Source organism: Lactuca serriola, chromosome 5 (assembly GCF_051521515.1).
Source record: "Lactuca serriola cultivar US96UC23 chromosome 5, Lser_US96UC23_V15, whole genome shotgun sequence".
In the NCBI taxonomy this organism is placed as follows: Eukaryota; Viridiplantae; Streptophyta; class Magnoliopsida; order Asterales; family Asteraceae; genus Lactuca; species Lactuca serriola.
This window is the reverse complement of record NC_136412.1, coordinates 123,328,702-123,350,949: the sequence shown is the minus strand read 5'-3', so window position 1 is coordinate 123,350,949 and position 22,248 is coordinate 123,328,702. Positions and strand designations below refer to the sequence as shown.

At 40.9% G+C, this 22,248-nt stretch overlaps 3 protein-coding genes across 4 annotated transcripts; all 3 read right to left on the bottom strand.

Moving 5' to 3' along the window:
- Positions 1 to 4,568: 4,568 nt before the first annotated feature.
- LOC145049779 (uncharacterized) lies at positions 4,569 to 4,994 on the bottom strand. The gene has a single exon (XM_078998137.1). The coding sequence runs from the start codon at positions 4,992 to 4,994 to the stop codon at positions 4,569 to 4,571; it is 426 nt and encodes a 141-aa protein (XP_078854263.1).
- An 11,346-nt stretch (positions 4,995 to 16,340) lies between these two features.
- On the bottom strand, positions 16,341 to 16,787 carry LOC145049778 (uncharacterized). The gene has a single exon (XM_078998136.1). The coding sequence runs from the start codon at positions 16,785 to 16,787 to the stop codon at positions 16,341 to 16,343; it is 447 nt and encodes a 148-aa protein (XP_078854262.1).
- A 1,076-nt stretch (positions 16,788 to 17,863) lies between these two features.
- Positions 17,864 to 21,686, bottom strand: LOC145052914 (PH-response transcription factor). 2 transcript variants are annotated; one of them, XM_079000836.1, is made up of 9 exons: positions 21,336 to 21,686; positions 21,155 to 21,223; positions 20,298 to 20,354; positions 20,106 to 20,178; positions 19,665 to 19,760; positions 19,212 to 19,448; positions 19,081 to 19,123; positions 18,337 to 18,415; positions 17,864 to 18,217 (listed from the first exon to the last, which is right to left on the bottom strand). In XM_079000836.1, exons 1-9 carry the CDS (start codon positions 21,612 to 21,614, stop codon positions 18,125 to 18,127), a joined length of 1,026 nt encoding a protein of 341 aa, XP_078856962.1. In that variant the 5' UTR covers positions 21,615 to 21,686; the 3' UTR covers positions 17,864 to 18,124. The 2 variants fall into 2 exon arrangements, with proteins under 2 accessions (XP_078856962.1, XP_078856963.1); XM_079000837.1 differs by having other exon boundaries at positions 19,665 to 19,757; positions 21,336 to 21,667.
- Positions 21,687 to 22,248: the final 562 nt, after the last annotated feature.

Below are 22,248 nucleotides of genomic sequence, written 5' to 3'. Positions count from 1 at the left end.
TCAAAATATGGTTTATACTTTACTTTTCTGGGCAATTATATTTTTGTGTAATAGTTTATGAATTTATGGCCTAGTTTACGGCTGAGTTTACGGCCGTAAACACCTTACGGCCGCAAACTCATTTACGGCCCATGTGTGTCCGGCCCATATTCAAGTAAAAATAGAGGTGTTAGGGTGAGGAGTAAAGATTGATGAACAGTAGAGAGTTTACGGCCAGAGAGAAACAGGAGCTTTTATGTGTGTGTGAATCTCTTGTATCCGGATCATAATTCATATCAATACATACAAGATTCATATTAATTCTTCTTCTCCTTCTCTTATATTTTTATCTGACATCATCCGTTTGATTGGGATTCCGCACCATCAAACGGATCTGACTGATACACGGGCAAATTAGGGACTTACATCAAGGGTGGTGGTGGTTCAAGCTGCTATAAGTGCGGCAAGACTGGGTATTTTATTTAGGATTGCATGGCCACTACCCAAGGATCGAGCATGATTTGCTTCCTTTGCAATCAGAGAGGCCATAAAAAGGCCGATTATTTGAGTCTAGCAGCGGCAAGACCGATTGCAGCTCTCACTTCGACGACCTTGAGGATCATAGATGGCCGTCAGGGCAAGGTGGATGTGCCTATTGTGAGGAGTATGGCTTTTCAGTTGAAAGCTGAAGAGGCTCGTGCAACACCAGATGTGGTGATAGGTATGTATCTTCACCTTATCTCTTTATTTATGTTGATTTTCTGCTTATATTTATGTGTTTTATTTTAGGATCATTCCTCATTAACGATATTTCGGCCTTGGTATTGTTTGATTCGGGGGCTACCCAATCTTTTTTATATCTTGCGCTTGATTCGTCCTTGGCTTGGCTCGATCGGTATTGTTCAGTTGGATTCTCGGCTGCCTCTGCAAGATCACAAAGAAAGGAGGCCGTCAGTCGCTTTCCGGGAGGAGCTCCTGGAAGAACGCTCCAACGGTCAAGTTAGAGAGTGTTTAGGATCTTTGGGTGTGCGTTCTTAGAGAGTCCAGAGAGCTTACCCCGTAGGTCTGAGAGCGTATCCTTTTATACCTAGAGCCCTTGCCTGTTCCGTACTAGACAATATCGCTTTTTGGGGAGACAAGATTAGGGGTGCTGATTGGAGGGTCATGCGCCTTCAACCGTTAGGGCAATCTCATTGTCTCTAATGGTAATGGCTTGATTCTTTTGCTTGTCCCCCGACCGTATCTTTTGTCTTGGAGCCAGGAGCGTCCCTTGGCGGGCGCGAGCCTTCCGCCTATGCGTTCTGCTCCTGGGAGCACCAGCGGGCGCTAAGCCTGCTGGGCTGAGCCTGGTTGGCATGCCTGGCTCCTGGGCTAGACGCGATTTTGTCGTGCTGCGCTAGGCACGTCATCAAGTCCCCCAGTCCAGTAGCCATTGGGTTGCAGCGCTAGTTATAGCATTCTGGACTTAGATAGCTTACGCATGTTGGTTTTTCTTTACCCGTTGTTCCGTCTTTAATGGCAACGTGACTGCGCATGGTGACTGGCAGTTACGTCATTCAACCATTTAAATGTCCCGCCTCTTCATCATTTCTTTATAGAAGCATTTACACAGTTTCTCTTTATCTTTTCCTCCTTCTCTCTTCGTCTTCCTCTTTATGGGTTTATCTTCTTCTTTCTTTCTTTCTTTCTCATGGAAAATCTTCCTGGTATCCTCCCTTCCGCCACTGAGTATCATCAACTAGAGATCACATATGGTTTATCTTCCCCAGAAGGTGTAGAGTTTCCTTCACCTGGCTCCAGTATCTCATCCCCTCCCTCTGGCAAGATTGGGGTTTATTTGAAAACCCTAGATGCTGGCATCCGTTTTCCTCTGACAGATTTTCAAGAAGAGGTCTTCCAAAAAGACGGTTGCAGTCTCCAAATGTTGACTCCCAACGCAGTCAACAAAGTGGTTGCATTTGAAATGATCTGCAGAGCTAACGGGTATCTTCCGGACTACTTCGTTTTCAAGTTTTTCTTCCGATTCTGCATCACTGGAGACAAATGCACCTTTTCAGTCCGACGAGGGGGGCATGCCCTGGTTCCCAACGGGCAGGCCCCTAAGAACTGGCAGGATAAATGGTTGTGGGTGAACCAGGAGTTGGTCAGAAGTGGTCGGTACCGTGCGAATGCTTTTGCCGATACCATCCCCAAATTCTTCCCTCATAACCAAGGTGTCGCTGACTACCTGAAGAGTGTGCAAGTATCCCCTGGAGATTATTCTGAGGCTCTGCTTTCTGGTGTAGGGATGAGCCCTTCTTGGAGGCATCGTGGCAAAATGGCAGTGTTTTCCTCCGTCGTTGACGGTGAGTGTTGCACCCCTCTTTTTTCCTTCTTCCCCTTATTACTGCAATATGATTGATGTTCCTTGTTCTGACATCCTTAGGTGCTGAATCTTCCCTATCCATGGATGAGGTGTTACGGAAGCATTATCGGGGCAAGTTGGAGTATCGCGAGGTGGATCTAGTTGATCGGCTTCCTCCACCTTGCCGGATGGATCAGCTTGCCTTAACTGCTGCCCCTTCCGTTCTGCCTACAGGCTCGTCAGCGTCGGAGGAGAATCCTTTACACGCTCACCCCATCTCTGCTGTCATGCCCCTGGGTAGCACTCGATCCTCCTCCGTGGAAGGTAGCGAAGACAGTAAAGAAGGGGTTATCACTGATGTCCAGCGGATGCAGGCGAAGAGAAAAGTTGTCTTAGCCATGGGTGAGCCGGTTACCGGCGCACCTGCTGCTACCAAGAGAATTCAGACCAGGCGCAGCTTCTCTCGTCTGCTGAGTTCTATGACTTCCATACCGACCGGTGTGGTTGTGATCCCTGATGACGACGCGCAACGGTCCGAAGGGATCGACAGGGCAACTGAACAGCTCCTTGCTTCAACCTTCTCCTCTATTCCTATTCCAGGTGTTCCATTTGTTCCCTTGAATTTTTCCCCGGTTAAAGGTTCTAGCGGCCTTGGTCAAGTTCCAGTTTCTTTAGGTGGTGTTTCCGGGGACAGTTCTATTGGGTCCTCTGTCTTCGTTCCTTCCTGGGATCTCCATAATGATTCCCGACTCTCTGTTCGTGCCAATGCTTTGGAATTTTCCCGCCATGCTTTGCCTCCAGCTGCAGTTGGCGATATGGAGGCTATGAGTAATCCTGACCTTTCTCATAACATGGTTTACGCTGCGGCGCAGGCCATGTTTTATCTTGTTGCAGGTTCCTGACGTGACCATGCCCTTGGAGGGATGGAGGCCTTACATGCTACCTACGAGTCACGCGTGACCGGGCTGGAGCGTCACCTTGGCGAGCTTGGCAACGACCTCCATTTGTCTGAGCAAAAGTGTGAATTGCTGGCTTCTGAGAAGACTGTCCTTGATGAAACTAAGGCCGCTTTGGAGGTTAAGATCGACTCCCTTACTCAAGTGAATGAAGGTTTGATGATCCAGGTGGAAAGTCTTGAGCGTGACGTCGCTGATCGCGATAAACTTATTTCTTTGATGCAATCGGATGTGGACGCTTCTTGTCGGGACTTGGATTGGCAGGTGCACATTGGTGTTGTTCGCATTATTGATAAATTGATTGAGCACCCAGGATTTACTAATGCAATAAGTCTCATCCAACATGCTGCTTTTGTGGTCGGGGTTGAGTATGTTCAAAAAACTTATGTCGGTGCTGGTGGTGGGGATGTTGGTATTGGTGCTACTTCTGTTGGTCTCGTGGTTAGCGTGAATGATGTTATGTTGTCTTTTGCTAGTATGGACCATGCGTCCTTGTTGGGTTTAGGGGAATTGGGTATTGAGGGTCTCCGGGAATTATGTTCTTTTGGTGGCTCAGAGGGTACCCCGGAGAGTTCGGTGGGTCGTAAGGTGGTGCAGGTAGTTGAGGTTGATGGTGGAGGAGGTAATGAGGGTGGTGAGGATGATGGTAATCGTATCGTTGGAGCGAGTGTTGGTGATGGTAACGGAAGTGAGGTGGCTGTTGTGGGAAGTGAAGTTGCAGGTGATGGGAATGATGTTGTTAATGATGCTCCGGCATTGTGTGCTACCCCTCTTGGGGCGTAAAAAATTTATTCGCTTGTTTTTTGGTTTCCTTCTTTCATATTCCTTTTGGTAGCCATATGATGCCTTTGGTTAGTAATATTCATGAACTTTGAAACAATATTTACTATCTTAAGTATGTAACTATGTGCTCTAAGCATTACTTGTTTGTTGTTTGCTTTGTTTGCTATTTTGTTTTTGCTCTCTCTTTTTTTTTTGTGAAAAATATACATCGCTCTAATGTGCTAGGCGTTTTGCTTTGCCTATGTTATTGTCGACACACTAAGTATCGGTATTGGGTGCTCTTAGTACCCAACTATCGAGCTTTACATGCGAATTTTCAATCGTTAAGAATTAATACACTAAGTATTAATGATTAGCATTTGGATCATCCCATTACATTGACTGAGGACTTTAAATACACTAAGTATGAGACTCATGTCACTAAGCATGGACTTATGTACACTAAGCACTCGGGATCTGCTACGCTGAGCAGCACGTTGATCAACCGAGGTTACATCTTTTTATTTTCAAAAGAAATACTTCTTCAAGTTTCTGGCGTTCCATGTTCTTGGAATCTGCCTTCCTTCTATTGTTTCCAGAACATATGCACCATTCCAATTTGCTTTTGTGACTTCGTAAGGGCCTTCCCATGTTGGACCCAATTTGACTTGGGGTTGGGCTCGGCTCACTTCGTTTTTCCTTAGAACATACTCACCTACTATGCACGCTTTCTCCTTTACCCTTTGGTTATAGTACCTTTCTGTTGCATGCTTGTATGCAACCTGGCGTATTTCTAATTTTTTGCATTTTTCTTCTAGGATATCCAGGTTTATCCTCAGGTCCCGTGCATTGCTTTCTTCATCTGTGCTATCCACCCTTAGTGTACTCACCGTTAACTCCATGGGGAGCATAGCTTCTATCCCGTATGTCAAGTTGAACGAGGTTTCTTGCATGCTTGTTCACAGTGTGGTCCTGTATGACCATAACATTGTCGGTATCTCCTCTGCCCATGTCCCTTTTGCATTTCCCAGCCTTTTCTTCATCCCATTCACGATAGTTCGATTGGACACCTCCGTCTGTCCGTTCGCTTGTGGGTGTGCTACTGATATGAATCGTTGATTTATCCCTTTGGTGGCGCACCACTCCTTGAATGGGTTCTCAGCAAACTATAGGTCGTTGTCACTGATGAGTACTTTAGGCATCCCAAACCTTGTTATAATATTCTTCCATATGAACTTTATCCTGTGTCTCTCTGAGATGCATGCTAACGGCTCCGCTTCAATCCATTTTGTGAAACAATCTACGGGCACCACTATGTATTTTAGCTTCCCTGGTGCTTCCGGGAATGGGCCCACTATATCTATACCCCATCCGTAGAACAGCCACGGGCTAGATATGTTATGCAATGGTGGTGGGGTTTTGCTTGGACTGGAGCGTAAGATTGGCATTCCCTACATCTCCTGGCTATCTCTAGCGCATCTTGTTGTATTGTGGGTCAGTATACACCCATTCGTAGTACTTTGCCTGTTAAGGCCCGTGCCCCCTCGTGTGCACCCACCTGGCCTGCGTGTGCTTCCTGTAGCATCTCTCTCCCTTTGGATTGGTCTACACACTTCATCCATGGCGCTGTGAACCATTTCCTGTATAATTATCCATTTATTAATGCATATGTGGGCGCTTTTATACGTATCTTCCTGGCCTCGCCGTGATCGTCCGGCAGCACCCCCCTTTGTAGGTATTCCCTGAATGGTGTCATCCACGTGGGTCCAGTGGTCGTTAGGGCATTCACCTGTCGTTCGTTTATACTTCTTTCTCGGAGTACCTCTACCAAGACTTTCTTCGATAGGTGATCAAAGCACGTAGATGCCAATTTGCTTAAGGCATCCGCCCTCTTATTTTCACTTCTAGGTATCTGCTTAATTGTGAACTGCTTGAACGATTCGACTAGTTGTTTCACCATTTTCACGTACCTTCCCATTCTCTGATCTCTTACCTCCAAACTTCCATTGAGCTGGTTCGCTGCTAGCCTTGAGTCGGTCAGGGCCGTTACAGCCTTTACACCCATTTGCTTGGCTAGTCGCAATCCTGCGAGCAGATCCTCGTACTCCGCTTCATTGTTTGATGTGTGAAAATCAAAACGGAGGGAGTAAGTCACTTATTCCCCCTCTGGGCTAGTCAAGATTAGCCCCGCCCTCGAGCCTTCCCTGCTAAACTCCCTGTCCGTATATAGTGTCCACGAACTATTGTCGGCTGGAGCTCCTTCAACTGCTCACACTTTCTCCTTAACAGGGCCCCCTTCGTCTAGGATTTCTAGCAGGAAGTCGGCCAATGCTTGTCCCTTAATACTTGTTCTCGGGTGGTAACTTATGTCATGCTCCCCTAATTCGATTGCCCATTTCGCTAGCCGGCCCGACATCTCTGGTTTAAGCAGTATTTGTTTGATGTGGCAGTTTGTTAGCACTTCGATCTGATGTGCTTGAAAATACCGCCTCAGTCGTCGTGCCATGTAGATGAGTTCCAGGACTAACTTTTCAATGGTGGGGTAGTTGAGTTCTGGCCCTTATAGTGCCCTGCTTACAAAGTACACCGGTCTCTGTTCTCCTTCCTTTTCTACAGTCAATATTAAGGATATCGCTTCGTTTGAGGTCGAAAGCTACATTTGCAACGTCTCCCCCGGGACGGGACTGGCCAGCGTGGGTAACTTGTGTAATGCCTCCTTGATTTTCTGGAGTGCTACTTCTGCTTCGTTTGTCCACTAGACGTTGCTCTTTTCGATGCAGCATTTTAACGTGTGAACAACGGCATGGCCTTGTCAACGGATTCCGAGATGAACCTGCTCAGAGCTGTAAGCTTCCCGTTTAGACCCTGCGCATCCCTGAGGGTTCCTGGGGTTGGCGTTTCGATAAACTCGTCCACCTTGGTCGGGCTAGATTGGATGCCCTGCCTGGTGACATAGTATCCCAAGAATTGCCTCTCTTTCACTCGAAACGTGCATTTGGTCGGGTTTAGCTTCATCTTTACCCTCTCTAGGGTTCGAAAAGTCTCCTCGATGTCTTGTAACATCTTGTCATCGTGTGGACTCTTGATCACCATATCCTCCACATACACCTCAATGTTTCTCCCAATTTGTTTGGCGAAGATTAAGTCGACTAGGCGCTGGTACGTAGCCCCTGCATTCTTTAGACCGAAAGGTATCTTGGTGTAACAGAAAGTTCCATGGTCCGTGTAAAAATATGTGTTTTCCTCGTCCTCTTTTCTCATCAAGATTTGATGATACCCTTTATATGCATCTAAAAAACATTTCAGCTTGAATCCTTGCAATGACTCTACCTTCTGGTCAATTTCCGGGAGGGGGTAACAGTCTTTAGGGCATGCTTTGTTTAAGTTGGAAAAGTCTATGCACATTCGCCATGACCCATCTTGCTTGCGGACCATAACCGGATTGGCGATCCATGTCGGGAATATTGCTTCCCTTACTATTCCAGCTTCCGCTAGTTTCGCCACCTCGGCGTTGATTACCCTATTAGGGTCCCCACCCTGGACCCTCTTCTTTTGCTTAACCTCCTTTGCTCTTGGTTTAATTACAGTTTTTGCTCAATGACTTTCCTTTCTACCCCCCATGTCCGTGGGGGTCCATGCAAACACGTGTTTATACCGCTTGAACAAGTCAACCAACGCTCTTCTTATGTGACTCGGGAGATCGCATCCAATACTGACTGGCTGGTCAAGGTGTTCCTCGTTGCTCACCTCCTTTCCTTTTGCGGGGTCACGTCTCAGCCTCTTGGCCTCTTTAGTTATCTCTACTGGTTTCATAATTGTAAAGCATTGCAATTCTTTCGGTGGAGTGGCCAGTACTGTGGTTGTGCCCGTTGGACTGTCGAACTTCATGAATCCATGCATGGTTGATGGAACTGCCCCTAGCTTTAAGAGAGCTATTCTCCCCAGAATGATATTGTGTTCCGCCTCATGTCGAATGACCACAAAGTCAATCAGGCCATAAGCTATGGCCGGTGAACCCGACCAGCCTCCCCGTCGTTGGCCGTAGGTTGTCTTTCCAACGATCTGGGAGAAGCCGGAAACAGTGCTCATAGATGATGTCCGCCGAACTTCCTGTATCAACGTAGACCCTGTGTATGGTTACATTCCTGATGGAGGCTTGGATTACTAGTGGGTCGTCTCCCCTCCATCCCTCCGGGCCAGGGTCTTGAACAGAGAATGTGAGCGTACGTATCGAGGTTCTAATGGTCCCATGTTCCCTTTGTTGCTCTCCCCTGCTTCTCTTACTCCGTATCATGAATATCTCCTTAGGCTGGACCCCTTCGCGAGGCGTGTTTTTAGCGTTTTCGGCGTCAAATTTGGCACGCAAGCTTCGTGCTATTTCCACCAGGTTCCCTTTAAGCTTCTTCTCTTCCATTTCTTTTTTTAATACCGAACAGTTATTTGTATCATGCGTCTTACTTTTGTGGTATTCGCAGTACCGGTTCTTTGGCGATTTGGCTGGTTGTTACTACTCCGACACTGTGTACACCTTCGGGCAACGGCCACACCTGTCATCCTTGGCAAACGGTCGGAACTGAGCCTGTGGTCTTCTTGCTTGGCCGTAGTGCCTACTTCCCCCTTGGAAATCCATGTGACCCGGGTTGTGGTGCGTGGCAGTCATGGCATTCAAGTAGGCCTGTTTTGCTGCTTTGCCATCCTCCTGTCTCAAATATCGTTCCACCCTTTCCTTCAATTCGGCCCATGTTAGAGGCTTCTTTCCCATGAGTTTTTGTGTTAAAGGGCCTGGCAAAATCCCCCACGTGAAGGCGTCGGCTATGAACCCCTCATCATGCCCCGGTACGTCTAACGTGGCGTTTATGAAACTTGTGAAGTATTCACATACAGTTTCACCCTCCTTTTTCTTACAACATATGATTGAATGAGAGTCTCCCTTGTACTTGCGTAATTGCATAAAGTTGGTAAGAAAAAGATACTTAAGATGGGCAAAATTGGAAATGCTGCCCAGTCGTAGCGTCTTGAACCATGTGTCGGTGTTGCCGTCAAGTGTAGTTGGGAAATACATGCACCAAAACCTCTCATCAAGCTTTAATGACGTCATGGTCCATTCATATGTGTCGATGTGGCTATCCGGGTCAGTGGTTCCGTTATATGTCTTGAGCGTCGGTAGTTTGGTTGTGTTTGGTATTTCGTGGTCCAACAATTCTTTGACAAACGGAGATGTGACACTATAGGAAAGGCATTCGTGGCCTGGGATGGTGGACGCTCCCGGCTGCTGGTATTGTGTGTTTAAGCCATATGGTGGCGGCGTGTGATAGCCAGGGATTGGTCCGTAAAAGGGGTACAGCTGGAATGGTAGTTGGAGGGAGTAACTGGAGGGAAAAGGGTGTATAAGGGTCATAGGGCTAACCGTTGTTGTCTGCTGTAAGTTATTGTTGGCGGTGATGGTTGGTCCGGTCCATGTGCCGGCCAGTGAATAGACAGGTGGCGTATGAGCTATCATGGTTTGCGCCAACGGTGGCACTGAAAGCATTGAACTTTGTCCGCTTGTCACCTGGTACGGCGGTGTAGCTGTAAACGACGGTGGGATGTTGAAAACGTGGCTTGGTGGAAGCATCGCTGAGTGAACCGGTTGTGTTTTTTGCAATGGCGGCATGAAGAACGGTGGCATCTGAAAGGACGTTGCTGGAAATGGCCCCACCGGAGTTATTCTTGGCTGGTGAACTGGCGGTTGTGGGGCACCTTTAGTGGTTACCGTTGAGCTTCCTTCTCCTGTAGCAGCCCTGCTGACCGTTGTAGACAGCAGTGTTTTGTCCAACGCTGCCATGGGACGTATGGGACTAGCCTGTTGTCCCTCACTGTCGTTGGACACCATTCACTTGTCACTTTCGTGCTTTTAGTTTGTGTTCTTAATCTCACAAACGGATGGCGCCAAATGTTGCGACCTTGGCTTGGCTCGATCGGTATTGTTCACTTGGATTCTCGGTTGCCACTGCAAGATCACAAATAAAGGAGGCCGTCAGCCTCTTTCCGGGAGGAGCTCCCGGAAGAACGCTCCGACGGTCAATTTAGAGAGTGTTTAGGATCTTTGGGTGTGCGATCTTAGAGAGTCCAGAGAGCTTACCTCGTAGGTCTGAGAGCGTATCCTTTTATACCTAGCCCCCTTTCCTGGTTCATACTAGACAAGATCGCTTTTTGGGGAGACAATATCAGGGGTGCTGATTGGAGGGCCATGCGCCTTCAACCGTTAGGGCGCTCTCGTTGGCTCTGATGGTAATGGCCTGATTCTTCTGGTTGTCCCCCGACCGTTTCTTTTGTCTTGGAGCCGGGAGCGTCCCTTGGCGGGCGCGAGCCTTCCGCCTGTGCGTTCCACTCCCAGGAGCGACAGCGGGCGCTAAGCCTGCTGGGCTAAGCCTGGTTGGCGTGCCCGGCTCCTAGGCTAGACGCGATTTTGCCGTGCTGCCCTAGGCACGTCACCAGCGCTCATCAAGAGGTTTGTCGATGCACCGGGGGAGCTGGATTGTCGATTAGAGGTTGATATTGTTGATGATCGACATGTGTGAGTATATAGATTTCAAACCCCATAGAGGTAATGCTACCAGATCTTGAGGAAAATCACCATCGTCCCCAGCTCTAAATCATGTGTAGTATAGTTTGCATCATGTGGCTTTAGCTGTTTCAAAGCATAAGCAATAACTTGATCGCTCTACATCATAACTACACACTAAACCGTGATCAATGCATCAATATAAACCATAAAATCCTCCACACCCTCAGGCAGGGTCAAAACCGGCGCCTCACACAATCTTTACCTCAAGGTCTCAAAAGTTGCATGTTGCTCAGGCCCCCAGTCCATTACCAAACAAGGAACAGGAAAAGAGGATAAACCGATCATTATATGGCTACATGAACCTACTTGTATACAACTTTAAGGAATACACTTAGTAAATAAATGAGTCGATATAAATTCTAAGTAACACATAGCATCCAATCCTCTTAGGTTATAAGGCATCACACAAATCAGGAAATTCTATCATATGATTCCTGAAGGCATCCTTTGCCCTACACTAGCATGTAATTCACATATCTGAAACACATGGGTATGGGTATTTTGAGAACCACTTACTTGAGCCTAACTGATTACATGCATCGCACCCCCTTTTTACTTAGTAAAAATCTTTTTAAAATTTAATTTTTCTTTTGAAAAGATTATCATTTCCTCAGTTTGAAATCTGACACACCCGAAAGTATGCCCAAATCCCACAAAACGAGGTCCTGATATCAACTTGCAACGACCCAAAAATTAGTGATAATTTTTTTAAACCATTAGTTCCATACATCAAATATCTCCAAGTCAATCACAAAATACAATATCAAAATCATCAAAGTAAAAATATATAAGTAGTGTGGAAATTATGAGGGGAGGATGTTGTGCCATCATGACAGGCCCTTCCCTTTAGTACCAGAATTACCTACAACCATAAAATAAACAGTAACCACAAATCTTAGTGAGTTCCCCAAAGTACCACATACCAAACATACATATGGGCCTAGCTGTGGGGTATACTCCAACCCAATATATACTCATCGGCCTAGCCCTAGGGTTTCTTTCAACCCATCATATACTCATGATCCCAGCTCTGGTTTTATTTCAACCCAATCAGTCAGTAATGGGCCCAGAGCTAGGGTTTATTTCAACCCAACATGCAAACACGTAAGAGTAACAAAACAACTAGCATCGTACATACACAAGTTGGTGGGTCGGAAGTGATGCCTTCGACCCACAAGCACAATAAGGAGACTCACCTCTAACTGAATATAACTTAATCACACACTCAAGATGCTACTATCACGACTCCTCACACTAATCAAAACCCAAAGACAACCCTAATTAATAATCAGGGTTTTAACCCATAATCAATGGTCCAAATCATATACTATCATACTAAGGGTAATTGAGCATTTTTCCCCACCCATACATGACCCAATATACGAGGCCCAAAACCCTAACGACACAATGCCCAAAATGGCCCAAATGGGTTTTTTGGGAGTACGCCCTGCATACTACCTACTACGTCTCGCGTACTACTTGGTTTTGGAAGGATTACCAGGCAGCAACCTTTTACGCCCAACATACTCAGGGTTACGCCTAACGTACACTTCAGAAGTCCAAAATCTTAACTATGGTCTTAATTATTAAAGACTTAACGTCTAAACTTCAAATCTAATCCTAATCAACATCTAAAATTGTAAAGTTGCAACATTTATTCCTTTTCATGGAAAAAAAGGATGGAGGCTAGAGGTAAGGGAGGGTTTAAGACCATCATGTCCTTTAAATAGGGTTCAAACCCTAAAAATTATGGTTTGAGACTTGCGTGAGTATACCCAGCGTACTCATACGTACACCCAACGTATGCAAGGGAATCCACGACTTCATTTCATGAGCTACGCACAGCATGCCCATAAGGTACGCCCCACGTAGGGACTGAATTTGCAATAATTTCATACTTAAGGTCAAAATTGAAAAGTACCTGGAATACGGTTGATACAACAGTCCCGCCATGATGGCCTCCTGATCGTGGATCCTGAGTCTTGGGACTCTTCGTCCAGTCCACTATAGTCTGATCTTGTTCTGACCCATGCTTCGTCTAAAGCTCCAGCTCAATCTCTCGTTTTCGGGCTCTAGCAATCATTTCATAAAAGTTCTTGCAACTTGATAGGCTCGTAAACTCCAGAATATCATCCCACTTCATATCATGGTACCTCGTCTTCTTCATCTCCTCATTCGAGCATACTACGGAACCAACAAATCCCTCTCCTTGAACTTGACGGTGATCTCAGCCATGGTCTTTTTCGTCTGGCAAAGGTTTTGAAACTCCATCACCAACTTTTACACCTTAATGTTCGGTGCAAACTCTGCCCTGAATATCATCAAGAAATATGTCCAAGACATGGTCCCTACGGCCTCTGCTCCCAAAGAGTGACCAACCTCCTCCCACCAATCGCGGGTTCCATCCCTCAGAAGTCAAGATGCAAATACCACCTCCGATCCCTCAAGGCAGAAACTCATATGCTGAGCATTCTTCATGTTAACAATCCACCATCTACTAGGAATAGGTTCCTTCCCAAAGAACGATAGGGCTCTGCAAGCCTTGAACTCCCAAAAAGAGAGAGTTCGTACCCCAATCTTACCAGCCATAATCTTTGCATGAAAAGCCCTAATTCACTCATCTAGCAACTCCATGATCCCATTCTTGATGGTACCAAACATCATAGCAGTCGCATCCATAATACCGTGAGTGATCTCAAACAAACAAACTCATGAATCCTCTCATCAATCGGCTCAACACCAGAGTTGAGCCTGAACTAGAACTAGAACCTCCTCCACGAGTGCTCATCACCATACTAAAAAGCAACCATCCAAATGATTAGAACATGCCCAAAGAATTCCTCATTCTACAGGCTTTTTAGAATCCTATTGACTTTCCTCGATTTGAGTACAGATCTTATGCTTTTAGTAGTACGGGTGATACGTGTATGGGTTGTTTTGTATTGAGATTGGATAGTGTTTAAGACAAAAACAATAAAAGGATAGATTTGATAAACAAACTAGACCTATATCTTGTAAATCTGAAGACAACCTAAGACCTATTAGTTTGAATTTGATCAACTAAGGATCACATCCAAAAGATGATAATTTGTGAACTATGACAATAATTCAAAGTGAACAAAAGGATTCTTTGATTAAATTCATCTATCACTTTTCCATGCATAAACTTGGCTTTATATGAAGCCTTTATTACAAAGTTGGTGGTTACAAGCCAACCAACCAACTACTCATTAAAACTGCTAAATGAAAATTAAGGAAACTCTTGAAATAACACAAAAAAAACATCCAAGGCACTTGAGAATGAAAAAAAATGTCCAAGCTTCATTAAGGAGCCATAAGAAGCATTAAAACGTAACCCTAATCCACCAAAGAGTGTCAAAAACGGTTAGGAGGCTTTATGAAGCAAAAAGTAATGGGTTTTAGCATTTAAGATACCTTAAAAATGTTGCCCTATCATTCATGCAACCCTAATTAAATTTGTGGGTTACCATGCACAATCCAACCATTGAGCCCAAACCACCTTCTAGATCACTAGTAACCACTAATCCATCACATTTTGGGTTTTCATGACCCATGCATGGATTTGTTGGTGTAGTTTCATTGTGGCTTTCAACTTAACAATTGCATCCTTATAACCAATACATCCTTTGATAATGGAATCAAATCCAAAGGCTTGTAAGGATTCACACCATACACTACTTCAAATGGATAGTGTATACTTTCCAAGAACAAAAGTTAAATCCGCTAAATAAAATTCAAGGTTTTATTCATTTCGTTAAATTCATAAGGGTTAAATAGGATTTAAATTATATAAATGATATGTTATATATGTATTTGGAATAAAATACACTTAAAAATCCAAGTTTTTCCTTTTAAACCGAGAACCTCGGACCGAAAACTTCCCCACCGAAACATTTATCGGACAGCAAACGGATTTCGGCCAAGAACCACCTTTCCGGGAGAAAACTCAACCGATATATAAGTTTTTCCTCGAAAACTTAATCATTTCTCACCCATTTCACTCAAAAACGCTCTCATTTTGCTTCCAAGTATCATCCAAGAACATTCATACCTTCAAAGAAAAACCTTCAAATCTTCATATTTTCACCAAGAATACCGAGAACATCCTTCAAATCTTCAAGTGACCGAAAACACCTAGGACCAAGAACCTGTGTACGGCCGAGAACCCTTTTTAAATCTAAAATAAATATATAATTATAAAGATAATTGAAACATACATACAAAAAAATGAATTTCTTCATTGCTAGAACACATTTTTTTAGTTGGATTGGTCTGAAAACAGTAAGTTATTTAGAATGAAGTTTGAAATAAAGTCCGAAATAGGTTTGAAATTGTATTTATAGGAGGGCCGCATTACCACGTCGGATCCACATACTCATTTATCCATTGTGAAATACAACCCATAATGGGACATACCGAAGGGTCATTTTTTAGAAAAACCTTTTTTATTATTTTTATTAAATATCATTAAAAAATATTAGATTACTCAATTCCCATGAATTTATCATACAAATCACACATTCACACTCTAACTTCGTAATTATAATTTAATAAAAAGCATAAACTAGTATATAATTATTGAAAAAAAAAAACATACATGAATGTGATAATGGCTTTGATTGGTAATTGAACAAGACAAAAAAAAATCCACAATCACGAACTCGCTATGTGAATGTAACACTCATAGCGGAAAAGATAAAGAAAATAGTTTGTACTTTGTTTCTTGAAAAAAAAAGCACTTGCTGGTTAGTAGTCGTTTCTTGATAAAAAGGAAAGCACTTGCCAACTGGTAGTCGGATGCTCGGTTATAAAGAAAGAAAATCAGCCCCCAATCAATGGAATACAAGCTTGCCACTAGAAGATGTATCACAAGTTCATAATTTACGATATACAAAATTACACGATTAGCTTGTGTGGTTTGTCAAAACTAACTAATTGATAACAACTATCAAAACTTCTAAGTGTTTGTCAATATGGTTTTAATTTATTATGTTGTCAGTTCTTTAACTTATTTAAAATCAATTAAAAAATATAATAAAAAAGATACATAAGTCATTTTACATGCATTAAAGGTCAATCATGCAATAAACTGAAACCACATGGCCAAAAGGAGTAGTCTCATCGAACCGCATTCCCTTCACTGCCATATGTGCGCCACATTATTTTTTACCATACAAGTGTGATTTATTGTCACACGAAAGGAATGGTGCCACAATTTTATTTTATTTTTTTATTTTTTTGAAGTATTTTAATTTAATAAAACTTCTTTTTTAATAAAAACCATAATTTTTCATTACTTGAAAATTAAAAAAATAAATAAAAAAAAACATTACATTGCATTACAAAAAATAATAATAATAATAATAATAATAATAAATAACACACATAACATTAAAATAATCCTAGAAAGTTAAAAAAACACACAGATAAAATAACTAAAGCAAACTACATAAATTCGCTCTCCGAGAACTCGTCTTCGGAGTCATCCGGTGGATCCAAATTAAGATTAATGTTTTGAACCTCGTAAATGTGTTCCACCAAGTCATTACGAAGATTGTGAAATGTTTCAGTGCAATGTATCTCTGCTCTCCTGTTCATATACTTTTCACCACCAATTTCTATTGGTTGTCTCTGGTATGGTTTCTTTATCGTTAAACGCACATATCGATCTTCATTCGTCTTCAATAATCATGTTATGCAGTATGAGACATGTATACATGATTTCTTGAAGTTTTTTCTCACCTAAATTAACTGCTGGTTTTTTCAATATGAACCACCGTTTCTTTAGAGCTCCAAAAGCCCGTTCAACATCCTTCCTAGCTCTTTCTTGAGCTCTCTTGAATTTTCTTCGTCTAGAATCATGTGGACACGTAAACGATTTAACAAACACAACATACTCAGGATAGATTCCATCGACCAGATAATAATCATACTTATATGACATTTCACGCACTTCAAAAGAAGAATATGGTGCAAATCCATCATATATGTTGTTAAATATAGGTGAACGGTTAAGAACGTTGATGTCGTTAATCAAACCAGGGGAACCAAAAAAAAACATGTCAAATCCACAGATCTTGTGATGCAACTGCTTCAAGTATGACCGTTGTATGACCATGATTACCTCAGGTAAATTGTCCATGATATGACGTAGAGCAATTTTCTCATGCCCAATGGAGACAATCTAAGCTTCCTAGCATTCCAGGAAATTCATGCACATTAGCATGATGAGCTTGCAATTGCAAGATGTCATTAGGTGTAGACTTACGTAAATATTTTGGACCATAAAACTGAATCACAGTTTTGCAGAAATAGTGGAGACTATCTCGTGCGGTCCTAGCAGACATCCTAAAACTTTCGTCTAACACATCAAACAAAATGTCATATGCTAATTGACGAAGTGCGGCCGTACATTTTTGTAAGGGAATGAAACCGGATGTACCTCTAGCATCATAGCGTTGTTGAAAAAACTGCACTCCCTCGTTACATCTTCAACTATACGTTCGTATAAACATTTGAACATTCTGAAGTGCCTACGAAAATAATACCATGATAAGTGGCATTCTCTTAAAAACAGTCTTGTACCAAACGTTGGTTGGCTTCTTCACGATTTCTAAAAATATATCTTCGTGTTCTCCGTTGAGAACTTTCAGCTGCGTTATTGCATAAAGCATCGTATGTTTGTTCCGCCATTTGAACACACGCAACAGTGACATCAAAAATAGTCTGAAATTCTTTGGAAGATGAAGATGACATTTTTTGAGAGAGATTGGTGATTTTTTTTTAAATAAATTTTAGAAAGAAGGGTTTGTGTTGTTTAAAAAAATGAAATGTATGTGTATAAATAGGACAGAAAGGCAAAAAGGAAGAAAAGAAAAAAAAATTAATGCACAAAGAGGACCGGTCAAACATTCGACACCCAATCACGAGTCGCGGTCCTCTTGAGCCGTAGTGCGGCCAAAACCGCAACCTGGGGAGATGTGCATGGCTGAGGTGGCACAAACCGCGAACACACCCACTAGTCTAAAGGCTTTCATAGTTGATTTGCAAACCACAACAAGGACCAACATTGTAATTTTGTACCCCCTCCGACCCAATGTAGCTCCGCCTCAGTGTGTGGTCTCATAATATTTTCTCCAAAAAATATATATAATAAATAAATAAATTCCTTAAGAAGAGAAAGACTCCAACATGTATAGAAACAAATAATACTATATGTAGCTAACATTGAACACTAGGCTCCCCCTTTTAAAGATGGATGTGCAATGAGCGTAGACATTTAAGAGTTAAGACTATCCCAGTCAATGATGGCATGGTAATCAATGCTTTGCTTTACAACAAAAAATACATTTAAGATTGGATGCATTGTAGTTAACCTTATGTATTATACAACAAATGCATCAAAAAACAAACAATATACAAAATGGTGCAAATAGTTAGAGCATAATTTTTGGATCAATGGAAGTTACGAGTGATTAAGCCTTCCAATATAACATAAAGGTCCTTGTTGTCTGGTCCAAAAATTTCATCCGCTTTCCTTAAAGTCTCCTAAAAGTAAAATAGTCACATATATATATATATATATATATATATATATATATATATATATATATATATATATATATATATATGAAATAAAAAACTCACAATGGCTTGAAAACACATACCTCCTTTGATTGCTTTTGAGAGTTTAACTCCTTCACATTTGCTAAAAATGCAGCAAATTGCTCGTATGACAATCGGCTCCTGATGAAAAAAAAAATAAATAAAAACAAAAAGGATTGTCATTATATAGTAACAAAGTTTCATATTTGTTCCACCTAGGTGCCTCAAACATTTTTTCAAGGTTCAACTACTCAACCCTTTAATTTTATTCTATTTATTGTGAAAAAAAAATGTTCCATTATTAAGAACTTTATATATTTTTGTTGTCGTGACAGGTTTATTTAACAAACTTTAACAGGTTACACCACTCAACTTTCAGTTTTGTTCTATTTTGTTTTTTTGGTTCCATTATTATGAAATATTAAATACTTTTGACGTGGCACTGATGTGGACATATGACATGGCAGGTTATCGAAACACCCTCATCAAAAAGTAACATTTTTCCAAATTGTTATATAATGTTTCAACGTTTTCAGATTACTTGGTTGCCATTTAATGAAACTGTTTCAATGAACATCCCATGTCATATGTCCACATCAACAAAAAAAAAAAAAAAAACATATAATTTCATAACAATGGAACAAATTTTGAAAGCTGGGTCGTTTAAAAAAAAAATCTCAAAACTTGATTGCTATTTAGTAACTTCAAAAAAATGTTTGATGATTCGAGAAGTTAATTACTATAAGTCTATAACAACAAACTGATTTATCTTACAAGTTATTTTCACTAAAATTGAACATGTTTACCTGACTTGTCTGAAAAATTCTTTACCATCTACTCGAGTCCTTCCTGAAATTGTTTTTTACGGTTTTATAGGTAAGAAAAAGTAAGTACATTGCTAATATTTTGGATTTAAAAAAAAAAAAAAAAAAGGTACCTGACATCGAGCCATATGGGGTTGAGTTTGCAGATGAAAAAACGGAAGATTTGTTGTCATCATTAAATGGTCGTGAGGATGTAATAGCAATGGAGTGTCTTCTTGGAGAAACTGGCTTTGGTGTTCTTGTTGGGGAAGCAGATGCTGAGAGAGTTGGTGGGGACCCAGGAGGTGTAAGCCGAGGTGTGGTTGTTTGGGATGCTAACAAAAGGCTTGGTGGTATGCGAGGCCTTGAGGCTGACAACAGAAAAAAAAAAAAAAAATACATATCACAACTAAAACACCATTTCCTTTTTGGTAAACAAATATAAGTATGTTAATGTTAATGTTACAGGTAAAGAATATAAATATAAATATGTTGCTATTATGGATAAAAATAAAGTATATGTCAAAAAGAGGAGTTAATGGAGGGTATTTTGGTCATTTTCTTAGTTAGGTACTTTGGTCATTTACCTTCCTTCACAGGTTCATCGTGATATGAATTTGGTATGTCTGAGGTCTGGCTCTTGATCGATGAAGTGCTTGAAGGTGGCATGGTTTCCTCGTCTTCTGGATAACATTAGATCAACTTTTTTGTCAAATAAAGCTTTTCTTCCGATTAAAAAGGGGCTAAATGAAAGAAATAGCAAAGTATTTGCATTTATTTGTGTTTTATAGCATCATACTTTCATATCTTTCTATTACAGTATTATACTTTCAATTTTATTCTTTTTAATTATAGCATTGTACTTTAAAATCCATAACCAATTATGGGAATGAACATTGATTGGTAATCGGATGGCATTGCTATAATTGGGTAGTTTCAATAATAAACAAATCAAGTGAAGTACGTTGATATTATTAGCATTTAACTCAAAAAAAATATATTTAAATTAGAGCAAGAGATCAAATGACCTCCAGAAAACGTTTGAGATGATATGCTTGAATGGTTTTGGACATTGCCTGCAACAACGGGAGGACCTGTTGTCTGTAGTAGTCTCACAAAATATATAAACAAATAAGCACTAATGTGTAAACTAGACGAAAATGGATCTCAAAATTATTATATTTCATAAATGAGACCTTTTTATTATAGAAACTACTTACCGAACTTCCTTCTTCATCTTGAAGTGACATCATGAGAGTCTTCCTAAAGCTCTCCAACTGCAAAAAGTACAAATATGATTTAGTTGATGGATCAGAAAGGGAAAAAAAAAAAACAATGTACTTTCACCATTTTATTAAACAAATATACGAGTCCAAAATAAAAGTCATTAGTCGAAAGTACAAGGTCAATGGTTTAATCACACTAGAAAAAATGGTTAAGTGGCTAAATTGGTAAAATAACCAAAGTAAATTATGCTTTTTGGTAATTTTCCGTTTCATTTATTGCAATTGTAAACTAATTTCAAAGAAAGCTAGCATTATCTTGAATAACACCCTCAACAAAATGATAAACATCGATGAAATAAATAACTGTACAATCTCAAAAGCATTCTTCTACATTTTTCAACTTAACTCCCCCAAATTAGCAAGATTTTGGGTATGAGATATGACCAATGTTATCCAATAATTATAACAAAAACAATATTTTTCTACCATTTTACTTTTCGCCTCTTAATCAAAGAAGTAACCACACTAATTATAGCATAAATGGATTGATATTTTAAGAAACATTGCAATTTTAATGGGGCTTCTCATGTGAAAAGTGTTGGCAAGTATAAGGAAAGGGTGGGTACATCCTTTACTAGCTTTCTCATTTCTCAATCCAAAAATAGCAAGAATCAGCATAAACTGTAGAAAGTAGATAAAGCTTAACAAAACCATGTAAATTCCAAGAAGCCAAGATAGAACCAAATAAATCACTCGCTAATCTGTTTGTTATATCACTCCAATTCATATACAAATCAAATAAAGAGTTTGAAACACATGAATTAAGCAAGGAATTTAGGTTTCTGATATACCTTAGTAACATCACGCTTGAGCTTATTAACAGTTTCCAACAGCGACGCATTCTCTCTCAACAGATTTTCCTAACATAACGAACCAAACTTCTTAAAGAAAAAAAGAAAAAACCCAAAAATTCCCTTCACGTAAACGACAGGTTACAAAATGAATTTCGCATTCTCAGTATACAAAACTCACCTTTTCCTGATCGGCAAGGGACAGTTTTTGGAGATTTTGAGACAGAGAAGAGTCAAGGGAATCAAGCTGAGAGTGAAGGTCGGCGATGAAAGCGTCTCTCTCGGTGAGCTGCTGCCGGAGGTCGGAGGACTCTGATTCAAGGGCAGAGACACGAGTTGAGAGAGCGAGAGAGGTGATTTTGCGAGCGACATCGAGCTGCTGAAATGGATCAGAAGGTAAAACCTCCAAGACCTCGTTTGGAAGATCGAAGCTCGAAGGAAGCGATTCTTTCGCCAACATATTTTCCAAGTTTTTTGGGTTCTTAGAATTTTTATTTTAATGTGTGAAATTGCATTTTAATATTTTGAGGCTGATATGGAATAACTGAGATAAGGATTTTTTTCGTTTTAACTTATTTTTCAATTTGGTAGATATTGTGTGGGTGGTATTCCATTGCGCTTCAATTTGATTGGTGGAGTAATTAATTATTTTATTTTTATTAATCTAAGTAATTTATTATTTATAAGTTATTAAAATAATAAATTATTGTTAAAAATTATATTAAAGTTACGATATGTTGTTATGTTATCAGTATTACTGTGATGATCGATCCCAAAAAAGGAGTGATAGTTGGTTGTCCAAAATGGTCACAAATGATAAAGTTGTTAAATATGATTACAATATGGTCAAAAATGATAGAGTTGTTAAATATGATTACGAATTTTGAGGTGCATAATAACCAGTTTAATTAGTATTAATGATTACCTCGTTTCATGTGTATAAATATTCGAATACAAAGCAAGTTGCATCTTAAGATATGTTTATCATTTTTTTAAGATATGTTTATTGGTAAACTTAAATAATGTTAGTGATTCTAATTACACGTTTGGCATAATTATAATTTGAGTTTATTAAGAGCATGAAAGATGGGCTC